This window comes from Lichenostomus cassidix, chromosome 10 (genome assembly GCF_008360975.1).
Source record: "Lichenostomus cassidix isolate B80296 chromosome 10, HeHo_3.0, whole genome shotgun sequence".
NCBI classification, from domain to species: Eukaryota; Metazoa; Chordata; class Aves; order Passeriformes; family Meliphagidae; genus Lichenostomus; species Lichenostomus cassidix.
In genome coordinates this window covers 7,774,602-7,796,310 of record NC_139491.1, presented here as the reverse complement: position 1 = coordinate 7,796,310, position 21,709 = coordinate 7,774,602, and the positions used below count along the sequence as shown (strand labels likewise).

The window sequence follows — 21,709 nt, the reverse complement described above, 5'->3', positions numbered from 1 at the left end:
TCTGCTGGAAGGGGGCTTGTCTGCAATGCTGATCAACACAATTCAGCCTTTGCAAACATTTGCCAGTGCCAAGGGACCTTCTGGTAATGCTTTTAGCAGAAATAATTTTAAGAAAATGAATTGCCAAAATATGAACTTCCACAGAAACAGGACCAGGAGAAAAAATGAAAAAACCATAGCAGGCACTGCCTGCTCCCTGGGAAGCATGAAGGATAGGAGTTATTGAACCAGGAGGGAAGTACAGCCTGGCAGATCTGTTTAGTCCTGTCTCATCCACCATTGCTGCCTCAGTCTCTGCCAGGAGTCTGTCAAGGGGGAGATCCATAAAGAGCAAAAGCTAGTAGTGATGGAATTGAACATTCCATTCCCATTTGGACAATTGCAAATCTTTTCCCTGGTTTGTATCCCTGCTCCAGTTGCCTCTCTCAGCTGCCCCAGGAATTGTGTGAAACGCTTTTCTCATTTCCTTCCTTACATTATAGCTTTCAAGGAGAGCAAGGACCCAAGTGCAGAATATGTGGGGACCACTTCAGGAACCCAGTCCATTTCACTTCTAGAAACTGAGAATCACAGGAAATTTGGGCTAGAAGGAATTCAAGAGTGCCCCTAGTGAATCTCCCTGGCCAGGTGAGATTCCTCCACTGACAGGTGCTGCATGACTCCCCAGAAATCTACACTTATACTGCCTCCACAGGCAGTGCAAATTCCCCTCACCTCTGACCTGAACACACTGCTCAAGTCCTCCATGGACACTGTGGCCTGTTCTTTCTTCATCTGCCTTGCACACACTTGGCTTCTAAGCCCCTACATGAAACCCACACCTTTTGCTGGTGGGCTCTTCCATCCCCAGAGACCCAGCAAGCTGGAGGCTGGAATGTGACCTATTCAAATCAGAAACTGGGCACAAATTCAAACAGCACAGGTAGTTTAACTCTGGGACAATTGACCACAGGCTGTGCTGGCGTCAGTGATGGGCAGTTTAAAATTAGGATACCGGATGTTTTTAAATGATTGCTGTGTTTCAGAAAGGAATTAATTCAGAAGCATCCTCCACTTAGTGTTTACCCTGTATTACTGTGCTGTATTATCCTATAATTGGTTGTTAGGTCAGGATTGCAACCTAGCAGGTTTCTCTTCCTTGCCTAATTAGTGTATCTTCCTCATTGCTCAGTGCAGGATTTGTTGTTTTCCCCCTACAGATCTCCTTTCCCTGTGGAAACCCTCACACAAAACAAATTTATTCCCTCTCCCTCTGACAAACCAGCCCTTCACATGCAGAATAGCTGTGGTTTGCCCAGACAGGGTGACCTGAAGCTTCTAACAAAACGAGCTGCTCAGTCTGACGAGCTTGAGGCAGTGGAAGTGTTTTAAACTTGGCAGCACAGCCAATTCTCTACTCAGACAGTGTACATTTCCCTCCTGTGTGATCTGCAGCCCTGCAGTGACATGAGTCATTCGCCTTCCCCTTCTCTTAAACCATGGACTTTAATAGGGCTGAGCCAACACAAGGCACTGCACAGAGGTGTGCCACGTGAAGTCCTGGCTCCTGCGAGGACAAATCCTCCCCTACAGCACCACAAGTCTGCTCCTCTACACCCCAGGCCTGGCACTTGGCTTGTGTAGGGTGTGAATTCCTCAGAGCACAAGCACTGTCTGTCTTCAGCTGCATGGAGTGCCTATAAATCCACGGGGCAAGAGCCAAAGCACAGCATCACTCTCATCATCGTGCAAATCTCTTATCTCTCGAGCACCCTCAGCTAAGCTCAGCCAACCTCATCCTGTATCTTGGCCTCAAAAACGTGGCTCAGTTCTCATCCCAGCCAATTGTCCTGCTCTTGCAAAATCCAGTATCAAGGCCAGCAGAACCTGGCTCCCCATGTGAGACCACACATGAATATTGTACCAGGTCCTAGACTGAGCAGTACCAGAAGCACTGGACACCATCAAACTGGAACAGAAACAGGGACAAACTGGAAGGGTTTGCAGAAGCCCCAAATGAAATCAGACAGAGATGTCTGGCACGATGCATTAGGGAAGATTAAAAGAGTTGATCTGCATGGCTTGGCTGAACAGTGCAATCCAACAGCGATAGCCTGGACTCAGAGGAAGATGAGAAACTGCACCCTGGTACAGGGAACTGGCATTAGAGGTAATGAGGCAACACTGGTTTGGACAACGAGAGCTATTTCAGAAATGAAGAACGGGATGCAGTACCTGGTCTAAGTATATCTAGACACAAATTTGTAGAGCAGGGGTGCCAGCTTGACCTTCTCTTGCTACTTGCACAGCAAACAGAGCAAGCACTTGCTGGGACTGTTCTGCCCCAGGCACCACTGCATGTCCCACGTTGTCTTGTAGGGATGTTATTTCCCCCAGGTAGGACACAGAGGTCTTCACAGCTTCCTCCTTAGGATGGCTTCAGGTTTATGTGGTGAGACACTGCAGGATATGTGGATTATTGCCTTAAAACTGGCTACACAGGCAACAAGGAGTGCAGATCCTAGAGCACACAGCACTTCAGCTCTTCCAGGGACCACGCTCCTTCCAACAGACACAGACGTGGCTTACTCAAACAGCCCAAACTTTTGCTGGCCCCAGGAGTGGGGGAATCAGATCAGATCAGCCTCTGATTTCCCCTGCTTTCACAGCACAAGCAAGTATGCAAAGAAGTCAGATGACATTTGGCTTCTTGCAGAGAACAGCAGATAATTTAGCGAGATTAAACGACAGCCTCGTCTCCCTTCTCGCGCAGAACAACAATCTCCTCCCGGCTGGGCAGGAATCTGACTGCTGGAATGATGCTGCTCGAGCGCCTCTCTGTGGATCTGAGCTCCTCTTCCGCCCTCGCAGCCATCTCTGTCTATCAGCTGATCTTTCTACTTTCTTTTACTTTTTTTAAATGCAGAGCCAAATTGCTCCTATTATACCTTGGCAGCACCTCCAAGTTCACTGAACTTGGCACTGAGCTAGGAGCTGGCCCAGCCAGAACTCACAGTCTCATGTTTTGATGGTGATATATATATATATAGATATATATATGATAACACTCAAGGCCTTTCTATAGTTTCCAGCAGCAGAATAGCTGAAATTGAAACAGAGCAACAGCTGCCTAGGGCTCACAGAGTGACCGGGAATGAAAGCAAAGCTGCCAAGTGCATTGTCTCTTTATAAGCAATCAGGTGCCTGTGTTTGTCTCCAGAACGTGCTGTGGAGCTCAGCACAGAGCTCCATCACCCACACACATGTCAACACACTGATCATGCCAATTTTTCTGTATCCCTCGAAGAAGCAGGAAACAAATGGCCCCCTGCTGAAATCCTGAGTTAAAACAAAGGCTCTTCATCAGCCTCCTGCAGCTGCTTGTTGTTTTCATTTCTCTGCGGAGCCTGCCAGCTCCTGGTTATCTTGGCCAAGCACATGATTAGAATCTTAGAGCAAATTCTAACTGCAAACAAACAAGTACATCTTGAGATTAATACACATGAACTGATGGATGTACAGTACATCTAACTGTTCAGCAGATCCTGTCCTGCCTCTTCTGATGCCAGGCAAGCCCTGCTCCTCTTCTGGATGGAAAGCAGATGGGGTAGGATTAATGGCACAGATCCCCAGGCCATTTATATTTGCACAAATAGCAAGAACTGGACCCAGTGCTATTCAAGGGGTCACATATTAGTCGTGCTGCCTTTCTGCAGTATGGGAAGCAATGTAGGAATAGGAATTCCTGCCCAGAGTAATCCCCTAAGCCTGGCTATGGCAGAAGGTCTATTGTTCCTGAAAGTACCATAGAAACAAAATAATTAAGCTGTATGGCCACCACAGCAAGAACAGAAGGAAGGATCAAGGATTGCTCCTTGTTCACTTCAGTGCTGACCCAAGTGGCTCAGTTTAAACAGGCATTGAGGGTGGTTTGGGCTCACCCGCCTGACTTCACGTTGAGGCAGATGGCAAGAGCTCACTCAGCCCAGTCCCAATATCCGTAACAATCAGATGAGCTGTGAAACTGTAATCTGTGGCAGATGGAAAATGACAGCACAAAAGCTTTTACTACAGCCCTCAGAGCCTTCACAAAGGTAGCAAATAGGAAGGTTCAATTCAAATAGCTCGTCCTTCTCCAGAGCAAAGCCAGGCATCTGAGGCTGTGAAACAAATGGAATGCTTCTCCCTTTTCCTACATCCTCAACAGAGTGGCTGACTTTATCTTCACAGGATGAGATGAAAACTCTCATCAAAACTCATCCCAAAACAAGACAACTTGCTATGAAATACTGAAATGGGACCTTAGTATTAAAGTGTCTACATAGCTCAGTCTGTGCTGAATCCCTGGCACCCTGCATTGATGCTCCACTGAACCTTTGTGGGAGGCATTAGGGGGAGACCTGGGGGGAAAAAAAAAAACCCTCTCCCATGCACACAGATTGGAGTAGTTCCTGGGAGATTTGTCAGATCCTTTGTAGGTTAGGCAGTCATCCTGGAAGCACAGCCAGCTGTAAAAAGATTGAACTTTTCTCATGGAGTTTCCAGGCTGCAATTCCTAAGCAGTCTTATCCCAAAACTGCCTGCTTTGAAGTCAAAAGAAACAACTGGACTGCAGAACATCCTATGTCAGGCCTGTCACTCTGCAATGTCACTGCTTCTTAGCAATGTGATGACACCTCCACAGCCAATTTGCAGCCTGCTTTGAAAGGACCAGGTTTCTGGTTAAGCACAAGGATGTAGTCGCTGGCTGCCCACCTGGGTAGGAGTAGAAAATGAGACCCACTGGTGAACTCCAGCAGCACAAGGACAGAAAAGCAGAGTCTGACAAAATGCTGGTCCTGTGAAGAGCTAGAGACTTTTAATGAAGGAAGGGCTCTATTAACAGCTACTGTATTATTGTAATGTACCAGATTGCTCTGATGCTCCAGGTCTCTGAGAGAGACAAGACTGGAATAGAGTCTATCAAAATGCCAGTGCTGGATCATGAGCCTGACACTCTGGATGCAAGGCTGGCTACTGCTTCTTCTTTCCCTTTCCTTTCTGTATCTCATTGTCCATGGCAGCTGCTTTTGCCTGTAGACAATCCCAGTATTCCTGATCCTCCATTTCCAGCAGTATCTGCTGCCTAAAAAGTGGGGGGAAAAGTTGGTTAAAATAAAAACAGTCCCTGACATTCCCCAGGTGCTCAGACAACTCCCCCAAGGGCCCTTGGGACTCACTACAAATTAGGCAGTTCTACTTCTTATGTCCAAAAAACCTCAGTGATTCCTTCATGCCAATCACCACTACAGTTTACTGTTCCTGAGAGCAATGACCTCTGAATTTCTGTTGTCTGTAGATCTCTGTAGACACAGGTCTCATTGCAGTAGTATTTGCACTGCTCTGGCTTCAGCTCTCAGTTCCCAGGGAGCAAGATATCCCTGGAGGGGGTGTCTCCCCCAATTTTCTGGTATAAGGCAGACAAGGCTCTCCTCTCCAGATTTATGAGAACGACAAACAGAACTGGCAGCTGGTAGCACAGGATGGAAATTTTTTTGCACTTAACTAGCCAGATAACTCAGGTTCACCCTGGAGACAAGGAATTAGGGAAGGCTCCCAGGTAATTTTTCCTGTAAGGTCATATCTCCACCCACCTGTTTCGTTTTAAATTGGAGAATTAAGGCGTAGTGAAAAGATACAAAATATTGACATGGACCTAGCCCAACAGCATTCAAGGAAAACTACCCCAAAAATAGGTGTCACAGTGCCATCTAGTGACAGCATCAACGCAATGCAACATCCACATTGGGACCTTCTCAAACCGAGGAACCTCCAACACGAACCTGCTTAAACATCACCTGAACCCCGGAATGCAGGGGACCAGAGAGGTACAAAGAGATCCCAGCTCTGCCTGGTTATGGGATCAAAAAGCAAGACGCAAACATGTGAGGGTCATGTTCCCTGACAAGCTTGCACAAACTGTGTTGCACAAAAACACATTACAACTTGCAAGCCACTCTCTACCTGGAATGACAAGCCTGCTCCAGGCACCCTGACTGACAGCTGAAGCTGTTCTAGGAAGGACAGAAGGGTGGAGGAGGAAGGGTTCTGGGTGGCTGTCAGAAATCCAGCTGCCTGAACATCAACCTTACTCACACAAATCTGTCACAGCACACAGAACAACCCAGAAGCTCCAGGGTGAGACCTTGCATGAACTCAGCAACATCACAGCTTACACCCAATGCAGGTGCACTTACCTCTCAGGCAGAGAGCGAAACCTATCACGTAGGAAAATGTTACATCTCTCAATCCATGGCAGCTCCTGCAAGGATTTGAGAGGCAAATCTGGCTTCTTTGGGAAAGCATCCCTCAGTGGGTAGGAGTTGAAGTCAAAAAAGAAGATGGTGCTATGAGTGGCTTTGCTCTGGACCAATTCATCTGCTGTCTGCTCCTCATCTCCTAGACAGGAACAAGAACAGTGAGCTATTGCATTGGGAGTCATCCAGTAAGAGCTTTCAAGGACCAGTGCACAGCTGAATGCACCCAGGGATGGTTTGTCTATGACCACTCCAAGTGTCACCCACCTCGGAAAAGCAAGCAGCCCTTCACATTGTCCACTGCAAACACTGGATGCCAGAAGAATGATACAGCATGAGAAGGTGGAATGTAGAAGCAGAAAACAGTCTGTGATGTGTCAGTGTTCATCAGGGACACTGTGCCATCCCAGGAGAAGATCAGGACCTGAAGCAGCAAAATGGACACATAGGTGTAAAAGAAGTGAAAAACATTTTCTGTACAGGACATGGATGACTTTCAGGACCTTACATCCCCAACAATGATGCTGTTCTCTTTGCCTACCCTACAGTCTATGGCAGATCAAGAACAGGCCTGGCAGGGAACTTGGAGTGAAAATGGAGGTTGGGATTGGAAAAGGGCAACAGGACACATTAGATATGAGCTAGATCCAGCCTTCTGCATGGCTGCTATGGTGAGTGGCTTTTAGTCCTTTCCTGCCCATGCCTGAAAATTTTGAGCCCACTTGAAAGGTCTGGCTGAACTTGTCTTCCTCCCCACGATGCCCTCTCATATTTGACCCTGATGCCTGAAGCTTCATGGCTGAACCCTCTCACCTCTCAGTTAGAGGGCACGGGTGCAAGAGGATACTGAGTAAGATTATGGAAGAGAAATCCTTTGAGCATTACCAGCTACACACAGACCTGTAACTGGTGCAGGAAGTCTTCACAGTAAAAATAATTGGAAGCTGAGAAAAGATGTGATGGAAGAAGCATATCTGATTGCCCTGTTCATTATCTTCCAGGCACCCAGTTACAGTCCTTGCTGGAAACAAGATTCTAGCACAGCTGGACATGTGTTCCCACCCAGTTGTTATGAGATCAGTCAGTAATACTCACTGCACTGGGGAAGGCCAGGATAGGCACCACTGCATTAATAATATGATTTGGATTTTCAGGCCTGTAAAAGAGACACAGGTTTATGAAGCTTTTGCATGTTTCTGGCACGTACTGAGAGGCTTTGATAATGATAGTGGCAGTTTTTGGCACACTGGGTGACATAATGTCCCAATCAAGCCACTTCCTTATAGAAACAAAGCCTGTCTCCTCCTGGGCAGGAGCCCCCAAGGCCCATCCCTGTGCAAACCTGCCTAGGGACTACATGGGAGTTACAAATCCCATGCCTGGCATGGAAGCATGAATCCAGAGTCTTCAGAGCAATAGCTTTCCTTCTCCTCAAACCAAGGGGACAAATGAGCACAAAAATGATAGAAAAATGGCAAAAGTTTATTCTGATTTCTAGGGGGAAGTTATTCTGTTAAAGGCAGAAGAGAGAAGAAAAAATTCCCCTGGGTACCCAGCAGAGATGCAAATAGTTCAACATTCACTCTGGAGCTGTGCTAGAAAGTATTTGTGGTCTGGTGCACAGAAGAACACAGAAACACCCTTCATTCTGGCATAACTGTTAGATTTTAGCACAAGCAAAACCACACTTGCTGCTGACAGCGACATGGCAGAGCCACCTGGGTAAAAGTAGTAGGAAGTTCTTTACTCCACAGAAATCTGGGGCTCCCTGTTAGACCTGACCACTATAACCATGGCTTCTTTGGCTAGAGTGAGGTCTGTCAGAGTCTACCTCACCTGTCTGCCAGGAGTGTGATGCTGGACTTCCCGACCCAGGGTGCTTTCACCAAATAGAAAGAGCTGTCTGTACATAGCACTAGAAGCTGTATGATGGGACAGACAGGATCTGTACCAGGACAGACAGGATCTCTACAAGGCATCTCATCACTGGCAGCTGCAGGACCATACAGAAAGTGGATACTACGGATGAAACGTTCCTCTAGAATGGCAGTCACAGACATAGGGTATCCTGAGGAAGGAAGAAAAAAAAGAACTGGTAATTTATCCAAGGAAAGCTTAGTTTGCACTGTGATCTGCTCAAAGGGAGCACCCACCAGAACAAGCTTGATGGCAGAAGAATATTCTTCTGCCAGGAGAGTCCCTGCATCATGGCAGGATGACACCAGCACTGATGGCAGCCTGAACTGTGATACCACAACTGTCTCAAAGATGATCTGAGAGTGCAGTGGCAAAGCAGTGACTGTCACTGTCTCACAGCCTCGGGGCAAGACTGTCATCAGTCCTTGCTGCAGCAGTTCCAGCCCCTGCATGGCCATGGATGGGGATGGTTCTGCAAGGGCCAGGGCAGTCATGCTATGCTGGCAACTTCTGGCCAAGCATCTAATAGACTACTGAATCCAAACTGTTTTCAGATTTGCTTGTAAACTCACTACCAGCCCCTTGTTCACACTAAGTCCAGGCCTCAAACTCCTAGGCAAAGGTGCAATTTATCCACAATGATCCCAGTACACAGTCCCAAAGGGCAAGCTCACCTAGCTGTTTATCCCAAATAGTTATTGTTGCATCTTCACCTGCCAGTGCCAGGTACCTGGAACAGGAACTGACAGCTGAGCATGCAATTGGAGCTGCACATGGCCACACAACATCAGGTTTCAGATCAGAATCTAAACAGAATGACATAAAGAGAGACAACTAAGAGAAGGTGCAGAGCATTCTCTCACATGGTACTAGTATCCACTTCCCCCATAAAACATGCACCATTTTGCAGTCTTTTGCCAGAGTGGCTTCACAAAAAACACTGCCAGCCTGTGCAACACAGAGCCCCACAATCCAAATGCCAGCCTAACCCACAAGATATGAGTCAGCTCTCCTCCCAGTTCCTCATTTTCCTGAATCATGAAGACCTGGCAGAATGACAGCCACTGGCCACAGAACACTCCCACTCCTCACAGAGTGCTCTGCTAGAGAAAGCAAAACTTTCTTACCCTCTTCCTCCTTGAGTGAATGGTTAAGTAAGTACAAGCAGAAATTGTGGTTTCCATTCCAGTGCACACCGACTCCAACTGGAATATCTGGTACAGAGAGGGGGATGACAAAAAGAGAAGAAGACTGAGGACAAAGAAAGGAGCAATCCAGGACTTTCATGGTTCCCCTGATAGAAACTCTGCTCACACAGAAATTAAACCAAGAAACTCTGCTCACACAGAAATTAAACCAGAACAACCTCTCCCTATGTTTGTTATTTTTATCTCCTTCTGAGTTTTTGGGGGGATTGTTGGTTGGATTTTTCTCAGCAGGGAGATTGTGGGGTTTTTTTAAACTACAGAGATAAAGGGGTCTTTTTTACTCCATGCAAGTAACTGACTTCTAAGTCTTAAGGCTGACAGTTTTACCCAGGTTTATGTCCTTGGAGATGGAATTTACAGAGTGGATGCAAGCCAGATCCACTGAGCTCTGACTGGAGCTCAATGTCATGCAACACAGATTAACAGCTTTTTGTCCATTTGGATTACCTGGCTGTACTTTCATTTTAGGTCCCAACAAGATCCGGCTAGGCAGGAGGAAATGAAAGGTAGCATATCTGAAAAAAAGGAAGAAATATATATAACAGAAAGGCTCTGATAAGTAGGCAGCGCTGTGACAAGACCTGGAATGGCTCCAGCCCCCTGCCCTGAAGCCTTGGGATGAAGGAAGCAAAGCTAAGACAGAGGCTTCCATCTACAGGTGCTAAGTGCTCTGTGTGGATGACTCACAGACTGAAATCCTGGTTGGTGCTCCCACTTACCTGGGGATCTCCTCGATCACACCCTCAGCCTCCAGGTACTCCCGGTAAGTGCTACGGAAGATTGCTTCCTGCAGCTCCCACTGGGAATCCTTGATTAGGTGGTTGTACCCCAAGCCAAGCATGCTGCCATCATCCACTGCCTTCAAGGCATCCATAGGGCCTTTAAAACTAGTGCCTGGATTGGGAACACAAAGAGAAAAGGCACAACCTTGGAGTTCCCATGAAGCAGACACCATGGAGGCATTTAGGGGTGGCACTGTGTTGACGCAGAACAGTTTTTATCTTCTGTGGGACTTTCCACACCACTAGTCCATTTTCCAGTATTTGAAGGCAGGGATTAGGGCAAGACTTCTGAGGACTCCACTCACCTTGCTTTTCTGTGGCATTTTCCCAGCATGAAAGACTGTTCCCTCCTCATCCTTGGCATTTTTCTATGAATCCAGGACTCAGAGTGATGAACTAGGGGTGCTGTTAGGATCTAGGAAGCAGCCTCCTCCCTCTCCAATGACACTGAAGCCAAGAGTGTAATGACACCCACCCTGAGACATCCTGAAGTATTTTGTGCTGGCAAATGTGACATGTGAGATGGTCTGGTAGGAAGCAACTCCCACTACAGGATTACATGCAACTAGAAAGACAGGTCAGGAAGGGACCAGGGACCATGTTACTGAAACTTCCTGACCTGTTCTGTATTTATAGAGGCCATGATTCCTTTGCCACTTGAAACAGACTGCAGACTGCACATACAGAATCAGTCCTGACCTGTAATGGGTTTGGGTGGCCTCACTGTCAGCAGCAGCTCTGGGGGATTCAGCTGTACATCAGCTTGGATTGCAGACACAGGATTCTCCTGCAACAGAAAAGTGTCCACCTGAGAACTTTGTTGTGTGCTACGCTGATGAGTTTTCACCTGTGCATGGGAATCAAATGCTTATTAAAGAATGTGTATGCAAAAGTGGGCTGGCACTGTCTAGGAGATACTGGGTCATATATATGCATGGCTGGAAATAGAAAACTGCAACAGGGGACCAACACCAGTGTGTGCCCATCACCACCACCCCACACACATTTACATTGGGCGAAACAGAAAAGGTCTGGCTTAATAATCAGAGAAGGAAAGGGCAGGAACTTGGGTAGTTTACATGGAGTCAGCAAAGAGGGAATGCCTGAGTTTGCTTTTGGCTTGGCTATGTTAAACAGGGTGCTTGCCCTAAAGACAAGGCTGAGAAGCAGTTCCCTCTTAAATGTCCAGGAAAGTCTTTGCTGAAGGAAGAGGAAAGAGTTAGGAGGCAGGTATCACAGAAGGTTAGCTCAAGGTGCTGGGCAGGATGTGTCTGTGTGCTGAGAGGTGAAATCTACCAGGGTGAAAGTGACAGAGGAGAGAGTTAAGTGCTGACTCAGTACTTAAAATTCCCCATGTCAGCTCAGGACAGTCACTGAGGCCAGTGACCATCTCTGCAGAACCATCTCCATGCAACTCCTGCCTGAGTTTTCTGCTAAAGAACCAGAGGTGACAGTGGTTAGTGCACACAGGCAGACATTCTGCCCTGCTCAGGGGGGTGAAGCCATGACCCCACCAGGCTCCTCTTATATGTAATCTAAAACACAGACCCTGCTTCAGGGCTAGAGTCTGAAATGGAGGCATCCTGCCTGACTCCCCCTCCTCTTCACCTTCCCCCAGTAACATTAGGGAGAAGCCATGTGGGAATACCCTTACAAAGGGCCCCCTTTGATGGGGCAATACTGCTGAGAAATCAGCTGCCAGTTTCAGGGAGGGGCAGCAGAATACTAACCCTGGGACCAGGAGAATCTCTTTGGAAAGCCTGTCTTGGGAGAGTAAACATGTCTCAATAACACAAAGGCCTTATGAAATGTGGGATGGGCAGCTGCAGCAGCTGTAGAGACACACACACAATCCCCTTGGGCCAACAGGCTGGTTCAGGCTGTATCTTGCTGTCACTGTCTGCAGCAGCAAGGCTTGGGGAAAGACCTGTGAGCAAAAAGGTGTAAGAAAAAACAGCACAGAGGGAGATGAAACTGTTTTGTACCTCTTTGGATGAGCAGCGTGACCTCCGCTCACTGCAAGCCAGCCCTTCTGCAGCTCCTGTGTTCTTTTCCATCTCTTTCAGCCAGGAATCCTTAGGCAATTGGTAGATCTCCAGCCAACCTTTTGTGCTGTCTGCATTGAGAAACCACGTTAAGCAATTGAAAATGAGGAGAAAAGGTCTTTCAGGCAAGCAGCTTCTGTTACCTTATATCCTTATAAAAAGATCTGTGCATTTTTTGGAATATAAAATCTCTGTGAATTCCATGGAGTCCACCTCTCCTCCCACTTAAGGCTTGGCATGCTTGACTGAGACTGACATCTCATCCTCCAGCTCAACCCCCCAAGGTCTCACATTGACCAAAGAAACACCATGAAGCTACTCAGTTAAGAATTTGACTTGTAGCCTCTGAGTAGTAGAGTAGAAAGTGAGACATGGTCTCACGTTAGTTCTCTGTGAATGTTACATATCACATTCTCAGAGGGTGTCCAGGCAGAGTCCACCAAACATGGATCCAGGAAACCTGCTTGCCATGGATTCAGCTGTCATGAGACAGAAAAATGGTGTAGCAAGGAGTTTCTTGTAATATTTTTAGAGGTTCTCTGTTCTCTGGACTGTGTCTACAGAGAAAATTCTTCAGGTCTACATCTTTCCAGTGTAAAAGTGAGCCACAGCAAACCAGGGGAAGTTTGTTACTTCTGGAGAGGGAAACCTGCTTTCACTGAGCCTCCTGGGAGCTGGGAACTATACTGACCAGTTCCAGACAGCTCACTTTTGGGATCAGTCCTGACCCACACCAAAGAGCAGACAGGGAGTGGCAGGGGCAGCTCTCTAAGCTGGAGGAGGGACTGGCAGGGTTATAACACAATCTGGGTACCCAGACCACTTGCAGCATTTTAAAAACATTGCTGCTGCCCTTCTGTTAGAACACAAGAGTCTCCAAACACAGCATGTTCCTGCACTTGCCTTGCAGCAGGATTCCTGCATAATCACCTCCACGGGACAGCACCACCTCCACACAATTGCTTCGCTGGCTGATATCCTCCTGCCAAAGAAAAACAAGCTGGCATCAGAGCAAGATCACCGATTCAGAGAGCTCCATGGCCTGATGCAGTTCTCAACAGGCTGAAGGCCACGCAGACTGTTGGAAGAACAAGAATAAATACTGGGCAGCAGTTTTGGAGTGCTGCTACCTAACAATAAATTTCTGAGGGCAATTAGTATGCCTCATGATTTATTACTTCCCAGCCTGTGCCTGGTGTCTATGGAATTAGCTCAGTACTTACCACTTCATTGAGGATTTTAACGAACAGGAAGCTTTCCTTGTGAAAGCAGAAGAGCCAGACAAGCCCTGAAACAGGAATACAAAAGTATCAGGAAGAAGGAGAGAAAAGTGAATGAATGCTAGCCATGCCCTTGGGAGATGGCTGTTACAACATGTGCAGGAGAGTGAACAGGACTACAATTTTTCCTGGGCCCAGGGAACAACATCCCACTGCTTCTAGCACTAAACTTTTGCTGGCTTCCTTATGCCACCACCAGTAAATATTTAATTGGGCACAGAGATGGATAAACCAGTCCGAAAAGTATCTCCTCTAGAACTGATGAGTTTCAGATGAACTAACAAACTATTACAGGTGCAGGAACAGGCAGGGGGTCATACTGAGCAATGGTTCTTTCTGTCCAGCTCAAGATGTTCCTAAAATTTATTGTGCTTCACCCTCAGCCCTGCACCCGCCTCTTCTGCTCCAGAGAGTCCACCAAACCCACACCCTCTGCTAATCACAAGGCACTAAGGCCACCCTGCCACCCTACAATCAGTTAGCTATCTCACACCCTCTTTGCAGGTCTTTCTAGGAAACCTACCAGCCACCCTACTGTTCCCCCTGATCTAACACTCTTCTGTAGTGCAGCTGACAATTCAGCTCCAGAGCACAGTTGTCCCCAGCTAGGGCAAGGAAATCCACATCACACTGACCCATTTCATCCACAGCAAGCAGGACATGGCACTCATTCCCCAGATTTGAGGCATGGACAGCACAGATCTCTGTGTTGGCTGCATCCCAAGTACAGACATCCTTGAAGTTAGGCATGCTGTAGGCAGCCAGACCCATGGACAGACCAACAAAGATGTATTTTCCAGACACTGCAAGGCAATTGGCTCTTCCAGTTACCTGCCAAGAGAGGGAAAAGATGAGTGTACCCAACTGCCTTCCCAGTGGAGCCATACTAATGATATATTCCTGGCCTTTTCACCAGAAAATGCTGCTTTATTCCACATGGGAAACATTTTGGTAGGTTCTTTCCCCAGAAGAGCAGGGGTGGGTCTCTCATCTCTGTCGCAGAGATTGATCTGTGTTATGAATGAGGAAGTTTGCTCCCACCTTTCCCCTTCCCACAAACAGAAGAGGCTTTAAAGGCCAAGAACTCAGGAGAACTCAGCCATCCCATTCTAGTGCAGAGCTGTAATGGGATGCTGAACTCCTCCAGGCAACTAAAGAACACCAGCAGACACCAGTGTGTCCTCCTGGACACCCCCACATAATAATGGGGAAGGCAGCACTGTCATTCTGCTCACAGTGTTCCCATTGGAGTATTCACCATAACACAGAGCTGAGCTTACCCACTTGTGTGCTACTGACTAATTACCTTCTTGTCAGCAAACAAGGGTGGAGCCAGCCTGGGAAGCAGAAGGTGAATTTAGTCTTTAATACCTGCTTCTTTCTTTTCAGAGAGGTGTGATAGTTCAGTGGGAAGCAGAACCTGTCAGACAAGCTTAGAAGCTGCAGGCTTTCAAAATGAACCAGTGAGATGGTGGTGGATTCTCAGGAAGGTCATGAACAGAAGAATGACAAAATCTGCTATGGTGGTTAATGCTATCTCTGCTGTGGGACGCTCTGTACCTGGAATTTAGCTGTAGGAAAGCATTTTTTGGGCTGGAACTTCTGTGCTTCTTGGGGCATCTCCTTTCCTTCAATGATTTTCATAGCACTCTCAAAAGCCTGCATCACCAGCTGGTTGATCATCCTGAGGGGCTGAGGCAACTCGACACGCTCTCGATCAGGATCCAGCAGGAAGAAGTCTTCCTCATCATCCTTTAGCCAGTCCTTTTCAGATGGTGTGGGAATTTCCAGGGGATGCATTCGGTTATTCACCGCCATGGTTCTACCCTTCCAGCTGCAAAACGCACCACAGATGCAGGAATCACCCTGGATGCAGAAGAACAAAGGGTCCTACAATACCTTGTTTCATGAGGTAATGGGGGAAAAGATGATTAATGGTGTCTAAGGGGGGGTTCCTTTCCGTATTGATAGCCAGAGCAACCCTGTTCTGTGCAGGGTTTCTCTCTATTTGTACGTTTCTCCCTGTGTTACCTCTGTTACCCAGGGGTTTTGTGCTGCTCTGGGGATCTCAGCCACACAGGGATCTGCAGGCTGCCCACAGGGAAAGGGAGCCCAAAAACTTTTTAACAAGTTTATGCAAGAATTATGACAAAGCATTCAAAAATATTAGTTTCATTAATAGACCTATTCGGCCTGGATACAATCCCAACAATCAACTCGGAAAGCAGGTGTTCGCGCTGGAAGTTTTACACTTCGTTTCCAAGACACCGGGTGGTTTTGAGCGTCACCTCTGCTACGGGGCCGCGCTCAGCCCAACCGGCGTCACCCTCCCAGCGGCCTGAGCTCGGAGCGGGGCCGGGGGCCGAGCGGGGCCGGGGGCCGAGCGGGGCCGGGGGCCGAGCGGGGCCGAGCGGGGCCGGGCTCCTCCGGCTTTCCCGGTTCGATCCTCACGGGCGCTGCCGGCGGCTCCGGGCGGGGGAAGCCTTTAGCGGTTACACCGCCGCCGCCCCGCTGTTGACGGTTGCCGCGGTAACGGCGAGCTGGTGCCGCAGCCCGGCCGGGAACGCGGCACGCGGCGGAGCGTTCCGCAGCGGGGCGGGGCCCGAGCGCGGCGGGGCGGAGCGGCTGCAGCCCCCGCGCTGCTCCCGCCGTGCCGCCGAGCCATGGAGGGCTTCGTGGACTTCACCAACCGCTCCCAGGGCCGCGACCGGATCTTCCGGTGAGTGTGGGGACAGGCGTCCTCCCCGGGACCCCCCCGGCACCGAGGCAGGCCGGTGCGCCCATCCCCGTCCCGCCGGGCCGCGGCCCCTTCCCCTCACACAGCCTGCCCGGCTCCTTCCGCTCCAAAGGCGGCTGGCCGGGCACGGACAGGCTCTTTGCGGCGGTGCCCAGCGACAGGACGAGGAGCAATGGCCGTAAACTGAAACACAAGAAGTTTGGCCTCAGCGTGAGGAAGAACTTCTTTGCATTGCGGGTGGCAGAGCACTGAACTCCAGGCAGGTCGTGGAGTCTCCCTCTCTGGGGACATTCCAAACCCGCCTGGACGCGTTCCTGTGTCACCCACTCCAGGTGACCCTGCCTCCACAGTGGGCTTGTACTGGATGGTCTCCAGAGGTCCCTTCCAGCCCTGACAATTCCGTGTTTCTGTGAAATAAACCTGCCCTGCTGCTGCCATCCTGTAATTGTCCGTGTCTCACCTGTGTCCCCTTCTCCTCGTTTTTTCCCTTCCAGAGCCACTCAGTACACATGCATGTTGCTTAGCTATTTAATAGAGAATAAGGCCGATAAAAAGAAGCTGGTAATGAAACTCAAGCAGTTGGAATCTAGCATGAGCTCTGGCCGGAAAAGTAAGTACCTGGTGTCTAGAGGGATAAGACCTTCTTCACTTGCTCCTTCCAGCAAGACAGATCCTGGCCTTGTGTTTTCTGTAATTGACTTACCTTGAGCCACAAAACCTCTTCTAGCATATTTACAAAATTGTCAATAGACCTTATCCCTGCCATGGCCAAATAGACACTTTTTAATTCCTCAGCCTGCTCTCCAATTAGGCAATTGGAATTACTGCTGGAAGGATGAGAGGAATAAGTTAACAGTCAGGTGTTGCTGCAGAGGCCAAGTTGTCATTTCTGTTCAAGGGTAGACCAGGATTACAAGGCCAGGCTGGCTCACTGTGTGCTCATTAGTCCTTCCAGCTGATGGGTTGAGACAGCCCAGCATTAAAACATCATCATCCAAAAAATCACCTCTGAAGGACCATCCTTCAGTATGGCTTTTATATGCTACTTAACATAATAATTTTCTTTAGCATTTATACTCTTACTAAATCACATACCCTTCTGTGCTTCTCTCACAGCCTGACCATTTGCATCACTCCATTATGTGTCATGGTTGCATCCATGATGCTTACAGCTGTTACTGTTTGTATCACTTGTTTTCAGCTTGATCTTCCACCCACTTGTCAATTGCTCAACCCTGGAACAACTGCAACATAGGAGGCAAATATTCTATCTGTTGTATTGCCATGGATTTGTTTATTATTCCATTAACTCCAGAGTATGGTAATTCCTAGTGGGAAGGCCGATTGGTTTATCAGCATAGCCGTAATTCACTTGCTTCTGCTAAACAAATCACTAATAGATATCAGACCTAAATTCATGGCTCTTGTAGCTCCACCAAGCTTGGGTGCTGCCAACATCTGTTACTGTGACAGGGCAGCAGGGTGAAAAGAGTGTTTTGCATAATACTGTATTAACATTCAGGGGGCAAAACCCAAACTGTGCAGTGGGTGAAATCAGGTTTGCCATATATTGTGGCTTGAAATGGAATACACTGTTCCACACAGTTTGCAGGGAACTATGTGTCCCTGTGACAGATTCATGGTTGAGGAGGAACTTTGGTCTCTTTGCTCAGCACGTGAATCACCAGCTTTCACAGACACTTAGAAAAGTTGTAGTTCATGGTTGCAATAGGATTAATGCAGTAACATCTTCTGTCCACAGAGTGAGGTGAAATCCAGTGAGATGTACAGCTGAAATTAGAGGCTCTGTTTGTGTTCCTTTCATGCTGGCACTGACTCCTGCAGAGCCCAGGGTGATACTGGTCCAGATCAGCCCAGGTGCAAGAACAGAGTGGCAGGAGAGGCTGCAAGTCCTGGCTATTGACAAAACGTGTGTGTAGGTCCTGGGCTGGTGATGTTTACACAGAACTGAGATTTTCCCACCCCTTTCCTCACTAATACCAGCAAATGCTTAAGCATACAAATGCCCAAAGCCATCTAAGTTTTTTTTAAAGTACACATGGACAGTGTCAGGCCGAGTTCTACAGAACGCCAGGCTGTACTAACCTTTGTGGGATTTCTTGCAGTGTTCAGACTGGGCAACATGGTGCATGCCTTGGTGGCAGCCAGGAGAGCTGCAGAGCTGCCAGAGGTGGTTCCTCGCTTCTGCCTCACAGCCTCCCACCTCAGCCGGGCTCTGTACTTCGTGTGTGACGCCGTGCTGTGGCTCAGGAGCGTCGGCCTCCAGCCAGACATCGACAAACCCAAGTGGCAGAATTGGGCTACCAAGTGCTACTACTACTCACTCCTGATTAATCTGGCCAGGGACTGGTATGAGATCTCCTGGAGGCTGGAACAAGCTGCGCTGGAAGAAAAGGCAAAGGAGAATTGCTGCTGGCAGAACCACAATGAGGAGCTAGACGGTGTGAAAAGTGATGGTTTGCACGGTTTTCTCCTCCAGCTCTTTCAGGTACTAAAAAGGAATCCTCCTTTGCTGCTGGACTTGGTGAAGAACCTCTGTGATCTCTCAGGCCCTTTGGATACGCTGGGAATCTACAAAACCAACCCAGGAGTGATTGGCTTCTGTGGCATCCTCTCTTCCCTGGTGGGGATCCTCACATTAGCAAGCCCACATCTGAAGCTGAAACAGTGACATAAAAGGAGCTGCATAGTATGAGGCTGCAGCTTTGATCATCTGATAGATTTTTATCTTCACATGGCACTTTCGAATGAACACGTCTTACAATAACCTCAAGATTAATTTTGTCCTCTGAATAAGTGAATTCTGCCCTTTTTCCTTCCTTGTGCCTTTGCAGATGAGTTTGGCGCCATGACACACTCCCTGATGGAGTGGAGATAGGAAAAACAGAGTAATATTTCACAAACAGAAAGAGGACTTGGAACTTGGCTGCTAGATAAAAAATATTCCTTTATTTTAATACAGGGTTGTGAAATAGCTGCATAGGCAACTGTAATAAGTATATGACTCATGACTAATCATGTTTACACTGGAAAGCTTCAATTCACTAATCCAAGGTCCCTACAGTCAGATTGTCTGTAGTGGGCTAAGGCAGGTTAGGAGCTGCAGTTAGAATGGCCTGAAGTCAGGGATGAGTGTTCTGATGGGTTTGGTTGATGCATCCTGTGTCCTGCAGGCACTGAGTGCAGTGTGATGGTACCTGGATGATCTCTGTGGTGTGCACTGGTGATGCTGGAGCTGTAGTCTAGTGAGTGCCAACTCCTGTCCCAAGAAATCTGCACTTTCTTCATTTCCTTTCATACTATGAGCCAAGGACTGTTGGCCAGTGACTCTGACTCCTCCAGCAGGCCACAGCTGAGGGCTTTGGTGCAGGACAGCACATTACCTCCCAAAGCCCTGTAATTGTGAGCACAATAATTTTCCACTAATCATGTTGTGATAAGGAGCTTGTTTTCCTCTTTTAATTTTACATGAAAAATTCCAGTATAATAAGGAGCTTGGAACCTGCAGTTAAGGAGAGAAGCCTGGCTCAGAGCTCGTTGAGTCAGAGAAGCTGCAAGGACATGTTGCTAGTTGTGTAAGCTCCAGGAGGGAAGAGAATGGAGTTGGTCGTGATAATGTCAGAATCTCCTGGGAGAAGAAAAGCTTCTTGCTAGATTTGGGCATTCATGGTTTAGATTTTCCTATCTGGTGCTTCCTATCCTCCCTGCTCATGACGACAAGATTGCTTGTGTGTTCCCTCACTGTCTGAATGGGTTCAGCCATTTGAAAATGCCTCATGTTTGCCCTGCAACTGTGTTATTGTTCATCACTGACCTCACTGGCAGTGATGCCTGGCAGTGTAACTGGGTTGAAAGAGAAATGCTGTGTCCAGCTGTCTAGCATGGCATGCAGTTTTTGCTGCTCCTGACTTTGCAAAGTACCAGTTTGACACCATCTGAGAAAAAATTGCACATTATATAGGAGATAAACTTAACATTTTTCTTTATCAGAGTTAGGCCTGTGTGTTCGTGCTTCTTCCTTGTTTAATCTGTCAAGCAGATGTGAACAGGCTACTCTAACCTGGACCAAGGTGCTCTCTTATTATTTCTGATGCTATCTAAAAGGAGAAGTTAAAAGGTGCAGGTCTCCTTTATTAAAAGGCTAGGGATATGGAATTAAGTAGGCAGGTGGGGCAGTGCTCCAGTTTACCTGAAGTTATTGTGGTTGGTCTTGGAATTACTTCCAGTTGGAGTATGAAGCGATAGCCTGCCAATGAAGTGTTTGAAAAGAAAGAGGTTGCTGGGCAGGATAACTAAGTGTGTTTGAAGACCAGATGTGGCCTTCAGCAGCTCTTCTTTTTAATATGGAAATGAATAGCATTAAAAGTAGAGCATACTGGCAGGTCAGGCAATAATGAAGCATTGTTCATGGGATATGTTGTATTCAAGGCTTCCTGTCCTTTATAACAATGGAACTTTTTCGTTTCATTCTCCATTTGTCTTTCATCTCCTGGCAATATGGAGCCCATCCCTTGCTTGGTCAGATTTCATCATTATCCCAGTGTGTAGCAAGCCCTGGAAGGAAGAGGAGTCCAGATGATCTGACAGTGGAAGTTTGACCACCTTTTGTCTACAGAATTCCATCTTGTTGCAAAAAATGTGTTTTCAGTCCCACTCAGGGGAGCTCTCAGTCGCAAAATACTTCACAAATAGTTTTGGTTTGCAAACTGCTTTCTCTTTCTCTCTTACACTTCACAGGGAAAGGCAGTGGTGTAGCCCAATCTACACCTCCCTGTGTCCTGCAGGAAAACACTTTGCAAAGCCCTGAGCCAGGCTTTGATGTCTCTCCGGTAGGGACTGGTGGGGATTAACATGTTCAGCCTTAATGTGGGAGATGTGGGTGGAGTTTTCAACCTGTCTCAGCCCTCTCTGTCCCATTCTCCATGATGCAGGCTGGAACATACAGTAGTTCCTCTGTTTACTGGGTGTTAAGCACTAATATTTGCCTTCTGCTCCCCAGCAGGAGGCTGGTGATTTAAGGTACCTTAATGTAATGTGACTGAAGCCATAGGATCATGATCATATGGATAAAATCCTTTTAGTGCCTTTTTTTTTGTATCTGTTTCTAATACAGCAGTTGGAATAAGAACAAGATGTTTGAACATGAGCAATAAACTGTGATGAGTGTGACACTGTGTCTGTGTGTGTAACTTGGAAGGTGGTGTAAAGAGATGCTGAAGGAGGGAGGATTCCTCCCATCTCTGATATTTATGAAGGGTGACACTGTTGAGTTCTAGAGCTTTCCTTTTGCAGTAGCCAGCTGGCAGCTGGTTTCATCCAACTAATTTAGAATCATCATTTCAGCTGCAAAAACATTAAGAAATACATGAGTATCAGGTAAAACTGCATCCACAGAATGCCCTGAAACAAGATGATGTTTTGGGAATTGCCATCAGTTGCCCTGG

At 47.7% G+C, this 21,709-nt stretch overlaps 2 protein-coding genes across 5 annotated transcripts; one reads left to right on the top strand and one right to left on the bottom strand.

The window, feature by feature from the left end:
* Window positions 1-4,815: 4,815 nt before the first annotated feature.
* Window positions 4,816-15,325, bottom strand: WDR93 (WD repeat domain 93). Its single transcript, XM_085070451.1, has 15 exons — window positions 15,068-15,325; window positions 14,143-14,338; window positions 13,451-13,515; window positions 13,127-13,209; window positions 12,168-12,294; window positions 10,882-10,969; window positions 10,120-10,294; window positions 9,848-9,915; window positions 9,320-9,406; window positions 8,867-8,998; window positions 8,112-8,343; window positions 7,371-7,431; window positions 6,543-6,699; window positions 6,216-6,417; window positions 4,816-5,104 (listed from the first exon to the last, which is right to left on the bottom strand). Exons 1-15 carry the CDS (start codon window positions 15,323-15,325, stop codon window positions 4,993-4,995), a joined length of 2,043 nt encoding a protein of 680 aa, XP_084926577.1. The 3' UTR covers window positions 4,816-4,992.
* On the top strand, window positions 15,280-21,434 carry PEX11A (peroxisomal biogenesis factor 11 alpha). Of its 4 annotated transcripts, none has more exons than XM_085070453.1 (3): window positions 15,280-15,419; window positions 16,739-16,854; window positions 18,371-21,434. In XM_085070453.1, exons 1-3 carry the CDS (start codon window positions 15,280-15,282, stop codon window positions 18,934-18,936), a joined length of 822 nt encoding a protein of 273 aa, XP_084926579.1. In that variant the 3' UTR covers window positions 18,937-21,434. The 4 variants fall into 4 exon arrangements, 3 of the variants coding, with proteins under 3 accessions (XP_084926579.1, XP_084926578.1, XP_084926580.1); XM_085070454.1 differs by lacking the exon at window positions 15,280-15,419 and adding an exon at window positions 16,054-16,226; XM_085070452.1 differs by lacking the exons at window positions 15,280-15,419; window positions 16,739-16,854 and adding an exon at window positions 15,433-16,226.
* The last annotated feature ends 275 nt before the right edge of the window (window positions 21,435-21,709 follow it).